General features: G+C 37.3%; 1 protein-coding gene across 8 annotated transcripts in view; it reads left to right on the top strand.

The window, feature by feature from the left end:
* Positions 1 to 16587, top strand: part of MSR1 (macrophage scavenger receptor 1) — a 109236-nt gene that overhangs the window by 26804 nt on the left and 65845 nt on the right. For 5 of the 8 annotated variants that reach the window (XM_062213419.1, XM_062213413.1, XM_062213418.1 and 2 more), the window contains one exon: positions 15428 to 15534. In XM_062213419.1, coding sequence (XP_062069403.1) covers positions 15428 to 15534 — 107 coding nt within the window. Of the gene's footprint in view, positions 1 to 3480; positions 3558 to 8563; positions 8654 to 15427; positions 15535 to 16587 lie in introns of those variants that run through there. The other 3 variants (XM_062213414.1, XM_062213416.1, XM_062213417.1) reach the window with 3 other exon arrangements.

Here is a 16587-nt window from a genome sequence, read left to right as displayed (position 1 = left end):
TCTTTGACTTGTACCTCCCACCTGGGACTGATTACTTTTAGGTTGTTTAGCTTGCCTCTGAGGTTCACACAGTTTCCTCAGCTCTGTGGTCATCAGTGGTTTCAAATTCACCAATGCCACCATGCTTCCTCATTACAGTTAGAAGCAGGATGATGACTCTGGGGCATAGCCCAGTAAGAACCTAGTATTTGGTTCTGTTTTCAGCATTGTTGATTGTTTTGTTGCATTCATGTGCACTCTTACAGTGCTGTGGGAAGGTGGCAGAAGAGTGAAGTGTGTCTGGGTAATTATATGAATGTACTAGGCTTGTACTCACAGGGATGTGTCCATTGCATATTACTAAAACCTGTATTTAAATCACTAATATTGATTTGAATTAAGAATTTAAAAATTATCTTTGGATGTTGATCAAATAAGTATATCTTATCATGTTCATATCATATAACTAATAACCTGTTGCAATTATAAGCCTACAAAAATATCTTTTTAATGTAAAATAAGTCTTTGAGTTCTGTATGGGTCTACCACAATGAGCCCTAAGACTTTTGACTCAATTATTCCAGTTCATTTCTCTATTTAATTGAACCTTTATTTGAATACTAGATATAATGATATATGGCCTTTATTGTATATTCTATGTCCATGAGCCACAAAAAGGAAGTCATTGTGATTCATTGCATTAACTAGTAGCAGGACAGTTATTCAGATGATCTAGGATGTGTCCATGTTTGTGATTTTCTTTCTATATATTTCTAATGTAGAATCCATATTCCCCTGATAATATGCACACTGACCAAAGATCAGGAACAAAATTCATTTTGAAATCAGGCTGGGCTTGAATATCAACTCTGATGATTTGTAGCTCTCTGATCTTGAGGTAATCTTATTCCTAATTCTCAAGTTCTAAATCATGACTTTAACCTGATAAAATTACTGTGAAATCAAACAATAAATGTAGAATCCCAACTTCTTAGACATTCCTTCTTTTTCAGTTAATTAAATTGACTTGAATATATTCTACCTGGTTTCTTGATAAGTTATTTTACACATAGTAAGACCTCATAGAGAATATTGTATAGTATGATATATTTCATAATATGTAGATGCAACTGTATATTACTATATATTAATATGAGGTGTGTGTGTGTGCATTTATAAAGAGGGAGGAGTATATATTTATGTAGACGGGGAGAGAGTTTTTGTTTTAAACTGCACAAGTAGATTGAGGAATGTGAAAGTTATCAAGTAGGGAAGTAGTTGGCAATGTGGAAGTACAGATATATATATAAAATATTACAGAGACATTCTAGAAATAGACTTCAGTCTGACAGAAAAACAAAGCCACAGATGCATGCACACACATGCACACATGAAAACCTCATTAGGATAGAATTTTCGAAAGTTGTTGTCTTCATGTGACATTACAAGTTTGGCTTGTAACTACTAACCATGTAGTGTTAACAGGGATATGTAAATTTAACAATGTATAAAGGTATTCTTAAACCTCAAATGTGAAGAGTCCAAAGGACCATATTCCAAAATGCAATGTATATACAAATTGTTACAAAGGAAATTGAGTTTCATGTTAGTCTCTAGTTACTCTTCACTAAGAATGTGATGATAAATTTAAACCACAGCGGTCCAAGAATACTCTCAAAACCTTCATGTCAATCCACCATGTGATCCTGCTTCTTGTCCAGAGTAGCCCAGATGGAACTTTTGAGGCTGGCTTCAGTGTGTCTATTACAATTATTAGCCTTTTAGAGGCTATCTTTTAAAATGCCTGAGGGGTACTGTTTTCTTGTGTCTGCCAAACTCATTGAACTGTTCATGCATTCATTCTATTGGTCATATTGTCTTCTGATAGCTGGTAGCTGAGGGCATGTCTATTTTGGCCACTTTGGTGGGAAGTGTGATCCCTCCTGCTTAGAGCACCAATAAATGCATGTGGAATCTAAACTAAGGACCTTCCCCTAGAAGTATTATTTGTAAAAGCTCATTAATGCATGTTGATTTTTCTTTAAAGATTTACTCTATTTACTTGAAAGGCAGAAAGAGAGAGAGAGAGAGAGAAGAGAGAGAGAACCTCCATCTGTTGATTCACTCCTATAATGGCCAGGGCTAGGCCAGACTGAAGTCAGGAGCTTCTTGTAGGTCTCCCATATGAGTGTGGGGCCACAAGCCCCCAGAGTCATCCTCTGCTGCTTTCCCAGGCACATCATCAGGGAACTTGATTGGAAGTGGAGCAGCCAGGACTTAAACTGAACTGGCACCCATATGAGATGCCAGCATAGTAGGAGGTGTTTTTACCCACTACACCATGACACCAGTTCTGGTATATTATTGACTTTTTAAAAGATTTATTTATTTTATTTTAAAGGCAGAGTTACAAAAAGGCAGAGGCAGAGAGAGAGAGAGAGGTCTTCTATCTGCTGGTCCACCCCCTAATGGCCACAATGGCTGGAGCTGAGCCAATCCAAAGCCAGGAGCCAAGAGCTTCCTCCAGGTATCCCACATGGGTGCAGCGGCCCAAGGACTCTGGCCATTTTCCACTACTTTCTCAGGACATAGCAGAGAGCTGTATCAGAAAAGGTGCAGCTGGGGGTCGAACCAGCACCCACATGGGATGTTGGCACTGCAGGCATTGGCCCCACCCACTATGCCACAGTGCTGGCCCGTAAATAATTTTTTATTCATTTTTATATATTCTAAAGGAAGAGGGAGAGAGGTAGGGGGAGATAGAGAGAGCTATATCTTCCATCCTCCCAATGCCTTTAACACCTGGGGCTTGGTCAGTCCAAAGCCAGCAGCCCAGAACTCAGTCCTAGTCTCCTATGTGGTTCTTGGTCAGTCCAAAGCCAGCAGCCCAGAACTCAGTCCTAGTCTCCTATGTGGGTGACAGAGACCCCAGTACTTGAGCAGAAGTGGCAGAAGGAAAGGGCATTCCTTTCTCTTTATCCCATTCTTAGACCACTTCCTTCCACTGAACTCCTGGGGTACTCAAAAGATAGACAATGCTAATGCCAGCATAGAGAGAGTTGAAGTGAGTGAGCATTATTAGTTGACACTTCTATTTATTAGACCTTGTATTCTATCTTCAGGGGTTTTTGTTTGAAGTTAAGGGTGAAAGGTACAGAAAAAAGGATGAATAAAACTAAATCAGTTGATCATGGGGTCTACCCTCAACATTATGTTGTAAAAGGAGAGATTGTTAGGAATAATTAATTTATAGAAGGCATAACTAACTTATTACAAGGAAAAAAACCAACCTACTAACTCTTCTTTCTTTTCCTTGTGACTTCTCTTTTTTCTTTTTTAACATCCTAAATGGGAAGAGGAATGAGTTATCTGACAATTTTAGATTTTGCAAACTTGTACAATGATGAAAGTGTTATTGAAATACATTGCTAAGAAAAATTTTCAACACACAAATGTGTCATTTCCTTTCTTCATGGACCAGACGTTGAAATACTATGAGATAAAGATTTTAGGTTTCAATTGTACAGAGGGAACTGGATAAATCAGTGCTGCCTTCTTTAGGACTCACGGTAAAAGAGGTTAATTTTAATGTTTTTCCCAATGTTATTTCTATTGATTGTATGTATGTACTCTGTGTTTGTGATATAGGATAGATAATATATTATCAATAATTCTAGTACTAATAATTTACTCTGTTACTAATAATTTGGTTTGGCTGTCTTAAACAAAAAAAAGTAATTCTGCTAAGACTTCTATGAGTACAAATATATGTATGTATATATAAATCTATGTGAAATACACTAAAGACTTTGTGTTTGAACTAGGAAAAGATTTTGGCTATGTAATGATGCATATTTTACTAAAATAGTGTTTTATTCAAAATCTAATTTAATAAATTTCAGTCATTCTCCTTTCCTTCCTTAGTTTTTGAGTAACATTTTTGGATTTAACCTAATGCCTTTTGGTCTGTTTACTTGCTCATATAGCAAATATTGGCTGGAAATCTATTATACACACTTCATTGAACTAGAGGCGGGGAAGAAATTAAAAAAGTACAATTTGTCTTCACAATTTGATGATCTAAATCATGTGTCCAAATTGCACTTAAGTGGCATGGAAGTGTTATAGATAACTATTATAGAGATATGGGAGGAGCTGAAAATCCTTCACGAAGGAAAAGGACTACCCAAAAAACAAACAAAATCTCTTCATGGGAATGTTGGAATTTAGGTTCACCTTGAAAAATGAGTTATCTTTACACAGTACAAAATGGGGGTTGACATTCTCTTTGGCCATGAGGCTACGTATGGTTTATGCAGTGACTATGGCTCCTATGCAGTGGTTAGGAGACGATATTCTTTCTGGGAGTACACAGACTGCCTAGTGTTCAAATCCCTCCTCCCCACTCCCTTGCATTGTGATATTGAGCAGTAACTTATACATTCTAGGTCTTGGTTTCCTAAGCTGTAAAATAGAGAAAATGCTACTATATTTCATGGAGTGGTTATCAGGATAAAATAAGGAAAATCATATAAACTTGGGATTTTCTAATAATGGTGAATCACTTATTGATGTTTTCCTGTGTGTTAGACAATTGTTTTTATCTCACAGTAATTTGTTAACATTGTAATAATATTTTGTGTTCATAAAGAAACTGCAATTCAAAAAAGTTAAAAACTTTGTCTAAGTTCACATGGATAGATAATAGCATAGCCAATATTCAAATCTAGATTTCAGATGCAAAAATTGATGCTGCCTGTCCATTACTACCAAGAAAGAATACAGTGGCATCAGACAAAATGTGAATGTTTCCATTTCTTTACAGAATGCTTCTTACAGAAAGATTGCTTAAGAGCAGAGCTGTTGGTTTCACAAGTATATTAATTTTGTTTTTGTTATATGTATGTTTATTTTTAATAGTATTTAAAAATTAGAATTTTGTCTTCAATAAGAAGTAATGTTACAAGGTTACTACTTACTCAAAATCTTAAAGTTCAAATTGACGAGTTTTGGAATAAAGAATATATGTCAAATATGAACAGACAAAGGGTAAATACATATTACATGTAAAGAGCTTATTTACATACACTTGGACACTTATATGTAAAAGCAAGCTCCACTGGGGATGTCAGAGCAGGGTATCTATCTAGACAATAACCCAAGAAAGAAAGAAAGAAAAAATTACACAGGTATCTAAACTAAGTATTCTAAACTAAGAATTATTAGCCTATAGTAATTAATTGATTTTAAAATTGTCACACTTACACATGACAAATATTTATAAGTTTCACAATCTTTTTTAAAGAGCAGTTAGGCAGTAGATACCTGATGATTCAACCTATGGTTACTTCTCCTAAAGGAACATTTTTAAATAATGAATTATGAAAATATTTCCAATATCATTACTTATTTTAGTAAAATATTGCCTCCCGAAAGAAAGAGAAAATATTTAAAAAGAAAGAATTCCATTACAGGATAATGGCTTATAGATGAGAAGCATATATTTGTTGAATTTTTATGTAGCTCATTATTTTAGATTTGAAAGAGTCATTTAAAGTATGAAAATACTAAGACACATCTAAGGGAAATGCATGAAAACAAATGTCATGGATACCATGCCCTCAACAATGTGACATATGTAACATGGAACCTACATTAAAAGACTCAAATTTAATATGGAAAATGAGTATTTTTTCTATGCTATCACAGTAGCACAAATTATATCCTAAGTTATCGTTAATTCACTCTAATATCATTTTATAAAACTGAAGGAAATAACTGGTTTAGTTCCAAACAAGTTAACCTTGAAATTCTTCCATTAGAGTTTTCCTGTTTTATCTTCTGTAAACTCTTCATGTACTTTATAAAATGCTGATATCGCAGAAATGTGTTTCACTTCTCATGAGAATGTGCTTTTAATGAATTACACAAATGCAAAAGATTGCATAATCCTTTACCAGTGTGCTCACATTTGGTGAGAGAAATAACTTTATTTGAAGTTATTTTTTCCTCATAAATTTGGAAATGACATGTAAACACAAGAAGAACATGACTTGTTCACTGGCTTCTCAAAGACCTCACCTGTGTGTGTATTCTGACACTACTAAAAAACCATTGTATTATGATAGCCTGAGTAAAGTGCTGAGATAATCTGATGATTCTAATAATAAGTGGCTCTGAAACAAAATAGGGACGTTAAAGACTGTTTTTGTTTCATTTGGCTAATTACATGCAGTGAAGAGACTTCCAATGTGTAAAATAATTTGTTTAAATTTTCACATGAGTGAAATACAAACTTTTCTTGAGATATAAGTCAAGGCATGGAATCCAGTCATCTTGCTAAATATTTTATCTTTTATGAGGGGCCATGAAAAAGTTTGTGGACGAATAGAATCAAAAGAAAAGTTCATGTTAGTGTGAAAAAACTTTTGACATTATGCATGTTTTTTTAAAAGGTTTATTTATTTGAAAGAGTTACACTGAGAGAAGAGAGAGAGAGAGAGAGAGGTCTTCTGTCCAATGGTTCACTCCCTAATTGCCCGCAACGGCCAGAGCTGCACTGCACTAATCCAAAGCCAGGAGTCAGGAGCTTCTTCCAGATCTGGTGCAGGGGCCCAAGGACTTGGACCATCTTCTACTGCTTTCCCAGGCCATAGCAGAGAGCTGGATCGGAAGACGAGCAGCTGGATCTCTAACTGGCACCCATATGGGATGCTAACACTTCAGTCTAGGGTGTTAGCATGCTGTGCCACAGCACTGACCTTGATCTGCATATTTTTTCATAATACACATAATAAATAATAGTTTTTCATGATATACACTTTCATAATATACACTTTTTGAAGATCCTTTATAGTTGTGCATGTAATTTTTAATAGTGTATTATGTATGCAAGGAGCATCTTCTAAGTGTCAGGGACTCTCTAGTACTGAAAGAAAGAGATGTAAAACCCTGTGTCATGGATCTAACTTAACTAAGAGCATATGTGCAATAGGTGAGGCAAAGGAAAAAAATGTATTGTGTGTTAGATATATCATGTGGTAGGGTGGAAAAACAAGCTGGGAAGGGAAAGAAAATGGGGCAGGTTTTAATTTAAGATGGATCAGAAAGAGGGAACTCTGCGTCAGGGCAGAGTGCGATGGGAAGCAGTTGGGGAGTGTTGAGCAAGAGAGTGATGTGCTCTGATTTGGGCTTTCAGAGCCTCACTCTGGAGGTGTGTGCACAATGAAATCCACACAAGAAGATGTGAGAGTGAAGGTGGGAAGCCAGAGAGAGAGATTTTAAAATAGCCAAGGGCAGAAAAATGAGGGGGCTTGGACAGGATGTTGGCAGAGTAGTGATGAGGAGTCAGTTTTTGCATAGAGTTTGAAAACAAACCAACAGGGGGCATTGTGGCACAGTGTGTTAAGGCCCACATGGGATGCCTGGATCCCAAGTCAGAGTACCAGCACAAGTTCCTGCACCTCTGCTTCCAATGCAGCTGCTTGCTAAATGAGCTCCGTGGGAAGCAGCAGATGATGGCTAAGGTAATTGGGTACCCACCACCCCCATGGAGTTCCTAATTTCTGGATTTAGCCTGGCTCAGACTGACTGTTGCAGGCATTCAGGGAGTGAACCACTGGATAAAAGATTCTCTCTCTCTCTGTCTCCTTCCCTCCCCCTGTTCCCTCCCCTGCCCCCCAACTTAGAAATCTAAGTTGAGTGTTATTTGGCAGGTGCATCAATGAATCTGAGGTTGAAAAATCTGCAGAAGATGTAAATGTAAGGGTCATTAGCTTTATAGATGATGTTAAGCAAGAAGGGTAATAAGATCACTGAGAGATTGGATACAGATAGAGAAAAGAGAAGAAGTGAGCCCTGGCATACTCTGGTGTTAAAAGTTTGGGGAGACGAAGAGGAATACCTGTGAAACTCTAAAATCTCTTCACTGTACGGTCTTAATCCAGCACCTGTGTCTCTCTTCTCAATACAAAAACATGAGCGGGACAAGATCTCTCGGGGATAGCAAGGCCTTTCATTTTTACACATGTCCTACTCATCTCTCTGGTCTGCTTCTGCCTCCACTGCACAAGTGAAACAGCCCAGAATCCCTGTGGCAGGTTGTAGATGTCCCCGTATGCCTTGAAATCCCCTTATTTATTTGGTGTTAAGGTTGCTGACCTTGACTGCCTCCTGGTTTTCTCTTGAAGTGTCACAAAACTTCCTTCGGTCCTAGTCTTCTTCTCTCACTCACTGACTAAATGTTTGTTCTCCTGTTTATATCTCTCATATTTTTTTCCTGAAAAATATTTCCTATTGTTGATATTTTGTTAAAGTGCTGTGTTTTGACATTTGTTATTGATTCTTTTAGTTTCCTCCTCTTTTTTTTTAATGCTCTTGGATTTCCCCTTAATTTCCTATTCCATTGCTACTGTTCAAGGTGCCTGGCTGAGTTAGCTAAAACTTAAGCTGAAACCCAAAAAATTGGGATAAAGTGGAAGGACTGGATTCAGGAAGTCAGGAGTTGTCAGGTGATCCAAGAAGGGTCTTGTACGTGAGAGTGATCTGGAATAAATCACTGACTTTGGATTCTGTACTTTTCTAGCTCCTGTCTCCATCTTACTATATGCCTGACTATCATATCCACAGTATTAATAAAGGATATGCTGGCACCAAGAACCCTGGAGAAAGAAAAGTTAAGTTCATGTGGAAAGTTCATCGTTGTCTTTATCTACATTTTAAAAACTTTTTGTTTGTATGAAGAGAACACATTTCATGTGTTTCATATATATAGATTTAAGAGCATAATGATACTTCTCACTCCACCTTCCCTCCTGCCCATGCTCCCAATCCCTCTTCACCTTCCTTATTTTTTCTTTTAATTTTTACAATGATCTGCTTTCAGTTTATTTTATATTCACCAGTTTAACCCTCCACTAAATAAAGAATTCCGCAAATATTAACTAGCAAAACCACTACTCCTCAAGTGTATAGACAAGGGTTGTACACAATAATCAAATCTAAATATTTTCTGAGATATGGGATCTAGTGGACAAATTAACTTGGTCAGCATAAAGGAAGTAGTTCATATCACTGAAGTAGATTATATTCCCAGAAAGAGTATGAAGACTAGAAAAAAGAAAGTAATGACAGAAAATGCCACCAATCCTATGAGAACAGTATTTACATTTAAGCTAATCTTTTTTATATCAGTATTTCATACAGTTCATGATGAACCAGCTCCTCCTGTTCATTGCTGCGGAAAACAAACAAAATGCTTCTGATGATATGCCAGGGCAGCCAAAGGGAAAAAAATTCATTAATTTTTCCAACCCGTTGAGTTTTAGTGTTTGTCTCCCTGCCAAATCCTTTAGCCTTTCAGGAGTAGTGTGTGAGGGGTCTTCACAAGATCACAGAAAATACATATTAAGAAAAAAGCTGTGTATGGACTTCAAAACTTTCTACAAAATCATAGTTATTCTTTTTGAAGTTTATTTTCATCTACATGAAGGACACAGAGAGAGAGAGAGAGAGAGCGAGAGAGCTTTCATTAGCTGGTTCATTCCCCAATTCCTACAATACCCAAGGCTAGGCCAGCCAAATTCAGGAGCCTAGAACACCATCCAAGTCTCCCATATAGGTGGCAGAGGTCCAAGAACTTGAACCATCATCTGCTGCCTCCCAGGGTGTTTTAGCAGGAAGATTGATTAAAAAGTGCAGTCCCAAGTAGTGGCTTAACCCAGTGTGCCACAATGTCCTCTCCATAAACTTATCTCTTAATTCTGTTTATTTTTTAATGAAACCTTTGTTTATTTTTACATTTATTTATTTATTTGAAAGTTAGAATTGCAAAGAGAGGAGAGACAGATCTTCTTCTTCTGATTTGCTCCCTATTTGGCTGCAACCACCAGGACTGGGCCAAGCCAAAGCCAAAGCCAGGAGCTTCCTCCAGGTCTCCTATATGGATATCAGAGCCCAAGCACTTGGACCATCCAATGCCTTTCCAAGGCCATCAGCAGGGATCTGGATTGGAAGTGGAACAGCCAGAACATGAACTGGCACCTATATGGGATGCCAGCATTGTAGACGGCAGCTTTACTCTCTACTCCACAATGCTGGTCCCAAATGAACTCTTTGAAGTACCCTTATAGACCAGATATAATCAGTTAGCTAAAGCAATTGTCATTGGCTATAGAGTTTTGTTTCTAAATGTGTTAAGAAGTCTGCCCAAGAAGCAACTGTTTAAAATATAGTAATCTACAGTATGTTTATTATAAAATATAGTAATCTATATTTTGTTATCTCTGTAAGCAAAGAAGGAAAAGGGATCATAGCTCAGAATTTAAAGAGCTCCATTTCTATATCAGTGTGGAAGGAAGAAAAAATATACGTATTATATATAATATATATTATATATAATATATAAATATACGTAATATATATAATATATATATATTAGTGTTACTTGTAATATTGAAGCAAAAAATAATTTTTAATTTATATAGGTAGCAGTTTCAAAATTGTACTTAGAATAGGTTGTGAAAGCCAGACTGATATACAGAAACAGAAAAATGTAAGAAGAGGGTGATGAGTCGGATAACACCAGTAACAAGCCTGTCCAGGTTCTTCAGCTGGGTCCTATGTCTGGAGTTCCTGCTTCACTGATGCTACTCCATTCTAATGTCCCATGTTGTTTATGCTTTCATGCCATTGACCAAATTTTCCATCTTGAAATAATCTTCTCACCCCACGTATCTATTTGTTCTGCCTGATAAATTAACACCTTTTCTATGATCTTACCTTGAACACCCACTTTACCAATAGAGTTAATCATTCTCTTTTGATTATGCCTTTGCCTCTGAACATAAATCTCAATGTCAGTGAATATTTACATGGATTTTAGTCTTACCCATTAGTGCATAAGTGGATAAGATTATTCCATGTACATTGATCATGGCATCCTGCTTTTTTGCACAGTGCTTGATATAATGACTTGATAAGAGGACTTGATGCAATGATGGAGCAAATACACAGTTAAAAATAATATTTTTGCTGCTTTATTGAGCCCAGGATAGATCAATAGATTATCATTCTGGAATTACCGTTTTTCTCTTCTCTTTAAAATAATAAAATATTTAAGCTTTATTGTTAGAAGCATTCGTACAGTGTTAAGGTTTGTAATGTATGTTTAAAGAACCATAAACACAGCTAATGATTTGAGAGACAGCACCCCAAACAATTTGAAGAATCTGTATTGTTGTGGAAGCTCATGAAGATTGTTTTTGTGACAACAAATGTTCAGTTAAGTCATGTCCACAAACGGCTCAAAGCAAATATTGCAGATAAACTGTCCAGTTCCTGCCTTTCCATCCACATTCAGGATGCATGTTAAGCAGTGGTTCTCAGAGCTGGGCATCTGGAAAAACAGAGATGAGGCTTTGGGAGGGGCACACGAGGAGGAGCAGACAATATTAATTATTAATGACCAAAAGGCATTATTGATATTTGGAAGCTGACAATCAGGGCTGATAAACATCCTACACAACTAGGACTATTCCAAATAAAAAGGAATTGTCCTAACAAATACATTGGTATTGCTTCCATGAAAACTACAAGGGGATGTGGCCAAAACTAGTTGCCAAAGCAGCCTGACAAGATGAAAACAAAAGCATGTTATGAGCAAGCTTGAGGCAGTGTCTCAACAGTATAACTCAGAACCCAAGAATCTGTCAAAAGAGATAATAGTGTAAAATAGAAAAAAGGAAGAGAGAAATCTGAATCATGGACAAAAATCTGTTTGCTAAGAATTTTTCTGTTAGAACAAGTACAACTCTTTGGTCCTTCTATCTTCCAAACATCCATCTTATTTCAGAAGCAAAAGGCAGATAAGGTATGAGATTAATTTCTTACCAAAGACAGTTTAGATCATTCATTAAACACATTTGTTATGTTCTATGTTCCAGTTGCTTTATTCTCTAGAGATTTAATGTAGAATGAAACCAGACACAGTTCCTGCCCTTCTGTAGTTCACAGTCTACAGATAATTAAATTCAAAAGTTTTCACTTTTTTCCAAAATATTTGTTCCTGTAAGTCAGAGTAAGTTATCGGAAATATTTCCTTAATATTTAAGTGGAAATGGAGTCAGAATTTCTCAAATGGGATGACAAAGGCCATAGTCAAACAAAGGGGAAAACAGCCAGCAGACAGTCTAAAAGGAAAATATTTTTGGTATGTCCCAAATATACATGAACATGTGCTTTACTAGGCCATCTCTTATAAACTATTCAAAGTTTCTTAGTTTTTTTTCATTTGTTTTGCTTATTGAAGAAAATGGCTAGTCAACACTAAATGATAACACAAATTAAAAATGAGTAAACAGAAGTGGAGTCTAGATTTAAATTACCCAATTTTGATTTTTACAATAGCTAGTTTTCTCAATTTTTTATTTCTTTCATTTTGCCTGTGTCTGAATAAAGAGATGACTGAGGTCCTGTATCTATTCAACTATATCCCTTTCTCTCATAGATCAAAAAAAGAATTTATGGAAAGCAATATTCAGAAATGATGCATGTGCAAATATTGGCATGTCAATGCTAAGTAAAGAATCCCCTTAGTAATTTAAAAAAATATATATGGCCGGGAGTTGAGTCATATCCTTACCTGTCAATGCCTCAAAGTAGGATAGATATTTGCATGTGAATGATGGCCCTTCATTTCCTGGACTGGATTTGAGTGTGGTGTCCTGGAGCTGCCAGTGCTGGATTAAGTCCATAACTCAGCATTAGAGGAAATCAGAAATGATCAAAAGATGTTGGTGTAATGCCAACTCTATCAATCAAATGAACTGAACTGTGTCCAACAAAAAAAGTCGTACACTTTTTTTTTCAATGTAAAATATTCTCAAAATGTGGCCTTCAGATTAACAATAGCATCATCCCTTTAGGATTTGTAAGAATTGTAAATTTGTGACTGCCACCCCAACTCCCAGAAAATCTGGGGGTGACGCTTGTCAATTTCTTTTTGTTGAGCCTTCAAATAACACCAGTCCATATCAAAGAGACTTAGGCATAGACTATGTCAAAGAATATAAATTGTGCTTAAAAGGAGCAAGGACATATTTGTGTTGCCTGTAGTGTACAATGAGAAAAATTCTGGAAAAAAAAAAAAAGGGAAGAGGAAGAGAGAAGAATGAGAATTGCGAGGAAAACTCAGTTTCCCATGTGATTCCTAATCTTGTGACTAGACTTTTTCTTTTTTATTACTTTTTTAAAAACTGAATTAATTCATTTTTTAAGGAATGCAAATTTCATATGTACAACTTTAGGGATATAATTATTCTTCCCACCATACCTACCCTCCCACCCACATTCCCAACACTCCTTCTCCTCCCTTCCCCTTCGTAGTCCCATTCTCCATTAAGATTCATTTTCAAATAACTTTGTACACAGAAGACCAACTCTGTACTAATTAAAGATTTCAACAATTTCCATACACACACACACACACACAGAAACTGGGAACAAGTATCACATTTAACTCTGATAATACAACTCATTGAGGAAAGAGGTCCTGCATGGGGAGTTAGTGCACAGTGACTCCTGTTGTTAATTTGACAATTAATACTCTTACGTGTGACATCAGCGACCACCCGAGGCTCTTGACATGAACAACCTAGGTTATGGAAGCCTTTTGAATCCACAAACTCTGTCAATATTTAGACAAGTCCATTAGCAAAATGGAAGTTCTCTCCTCCCTTTGGAGAAAAGTACCTCCTCCTTTGATGGTCACTTCTTTCCATTGGGTACTCACTCACAGACATCTTTCATGTAAAATATTTTTTTTCCCATCATGTCTTGGCTTTCCATGCCTGAGATGCTCTCATGGACTTTTCAGCCAGACCAAGAAGACTTAGAGGCTTATTCTGAGGTCAGAGTATTACTTAAAGCAATTGTCATTCTGTGAGTCTGCTATGTGAACTGCTTCCCATGTTGGAACATTATCTCCTTTTTAATTCTACCTACTATAATTACCCCACACTTGATCCTATTTATATGGTCATTTTGACACTTAATCCTATCTATATGTTCACTTTAAAACTTAATATGATCACTTTTTTAACACTTAAGATGGCATTTTTATCACCCAGCTCAATGGGATTTGGGGTTCCATGACAAGTTTTTAAGCTGTACCTTTAGAAGTAAGTCCTTAGGAATGTATGCAGAACTATACAGATTTACAGTTACAAACTTCCTCCTCCCTCTCTTATCCCGTCTTATTTCTTACTGAGATCCATCCTCAGTTGACTTTATACACATATGATTAACTCTATGTTAAGAGTTCAACAAATAGTATGAAGAAAAAAGAATGCAAAAACAAACAAAACTGTTTCACTACAGTCAAGACCAGGGCAACTCAAGTCATCCCTTCTGGAAGTGTCAATTTCACTTCTGCAGATTTCATTTTAGATGCTCTAATAGTTTTCATAGATCAAGGAGAACATATGGTATTTGTCCCTTTGGAACTGGTTTATTTCACTAAGTATGATATTTTCCAGATACATCTATTTTGTTGCAAATGACCAGATTTTTTTCAGGGATCATTTCTATAGTTCATTGCTAGACTTTTTCTAAAATGCAATACAAATGCCAGGACCCAGCCCTGGGCCATAGCAGGTGGGGCCGCTGCCTGCAGTGCCAGCATTCCATGTGAGGGCTGGTTCCAGTCCCAGCTGTTCCACTTTCGATCCAGCTCTCTGCTATGGCCTGGGAAAGCAGTGGAAGATAGCCTAAGTGCTTGGGCCCCTGCACCTGTGTGGGAGGCCCCGGAAGAAGAAGCTCCTGGCTCCTGGCTTCAGATGGGCACAACTCTGGCAGTGTGGCTATCTGGGGAGTGAACCAGCAGATGAAAGACCTCTCTCCCTCTCTCTCTCTCCCTCTCTCTCTTTCCCTCTCTCTCTCTCTTTTTCTCTCCCTCTCTCTCCACCCCCGCCTTTACCTCTGCCTCTCTGTCTCTGCCTTTCAAATAAATAAATCTTGAAAAAAAAAAATCCAATGGCAAGAAAAGATTGGCTCCTGAAGTTATATTTACCATACTCCATTCAAACCCTTTGATAAAAGATCACAGAAAATATTTGTTTCAAATGTGCATATCAGTTTGTTCTGAAAGAAATTGCCTGTCACTTGCAAAATAGTTAAACATCTCTTGTCACACTCAACGTATAGCCACAAACACAAATACACATTTGTACATACAAAGATATGAGCTATTTTCAAGTAAGTCTTTTTATGTTAAAATAAAAAAATGGTAAGTATCATATATTACTGTGTATGATGGATGCATACATTTAACTAATTAACTGTATACTTTCCTTGTTAATGTTGAATTTTAATTATAAATTTCAATTGAGACATTATGCAAAAAGCCTTAGCTGTTTCATCTGGAACTAATATAGTTTCCATGTGTTGACAGGAGCATGGCACAGTGGGACAGCTTCACTGATCAACAGGAGGACACGGATAGCTGTTCAGAATCTGTGAAGTTTGATGCTCGCTCCAATACAGCTTTGCTTCCCCCAAGTAAGTAGAAAGGGAATGGGTGCTCTGGAGGTGATTGCTCTTGGAATTATTGACAGTATATAAAATTACAGCCTTAGGCTTGCTTCAATGTATATGGATATTAAAATAATATTTTGGGGCAGGCACTTGTCAGTGATTAGTACATCCTGTGGAACACTCACATCCTACATCAGAGTGCCTGGGTTTGGGTCTCAGTTCTGCTTGCGATTCCAGATTCCAGATACTGTGCACTCTGGGAAGCCCCAGGTGATAAATAATTTCTGTTGTTGGCTCCCTGCCACCCACATGAGTCACCCAGATTGAGTTCCCTGCCCAGTCCCAGCTGTTGAAGGCATATATGGAGTGAACCAGTGGATGGAAGATCTCTCTCACTTCCTTTCTCAGTCTCTCTTTACCTTTCAAATGCATAAACATAAATAAAATGTTTATTTGATAAATTGATCTACTACTCCCTTGAGAACAGAGATGACAACAGTCCTTGTATTGGGGCTCACTTTAAAATGAGGCCACTTTAACTTGATTACATATGCAAAGACCTCACTGTCAGAGGTCACCTAGAGCTAGTTGGGATTAGGACTTCAGTACATCTCTTTGGAGCACATGATTCAACCCAAGACAGCACTGATGCAGGTATCTGTACAGAGACAATTAGGGTTATAAAGAAGTAATATCAGGCTGTATTTGGACAGGCTCCTTTATGCTGGCAAGACAGAATTGCTTCTAATTTTGCAGCACGTGGGAGAATGAGTACGCAGCACCAGAGTGATGGCTGGAGAAGAGGCAGAGAGAAAATTCAGTTAGGGGAGGAGGCACTTAGGAAGCTAAGGGGTCATGCATGAGTCCTCCCATAGGCAAACCTGGGAAACTGACCATGGCCCCAGGTCGTCAGCAGTGATCTTGTATGCTGTACAAAGGATGAACAAGAGGAAGAGCAGCAGTGTGACAGGGAAAGACAATCATAAAATCTGTACAGTCAGAGGTGGTGGGGGCCTGGGAGGCACTGGGAGCAGGGAAAAGGCAACAGAAACTTGAGAGCCATTGAGAGGGTTCCAA

Source organism: Lepus europaeus, chromosome 16 (assembly GCF_033115175.1).
Source record: "Lepus europaeus isolate LE1 chromosome 16, mLepTim1.pri, whole genome shotgun sequence".
NCBI lineage: Eukaryota > Metazoa > Chordata > Mammalia > Lagomorpha > Leporidae > Lepus > Lepus europaeus.
This window is presented reverse-complemented; position numbering and strand designations above follow the sequence as displayed.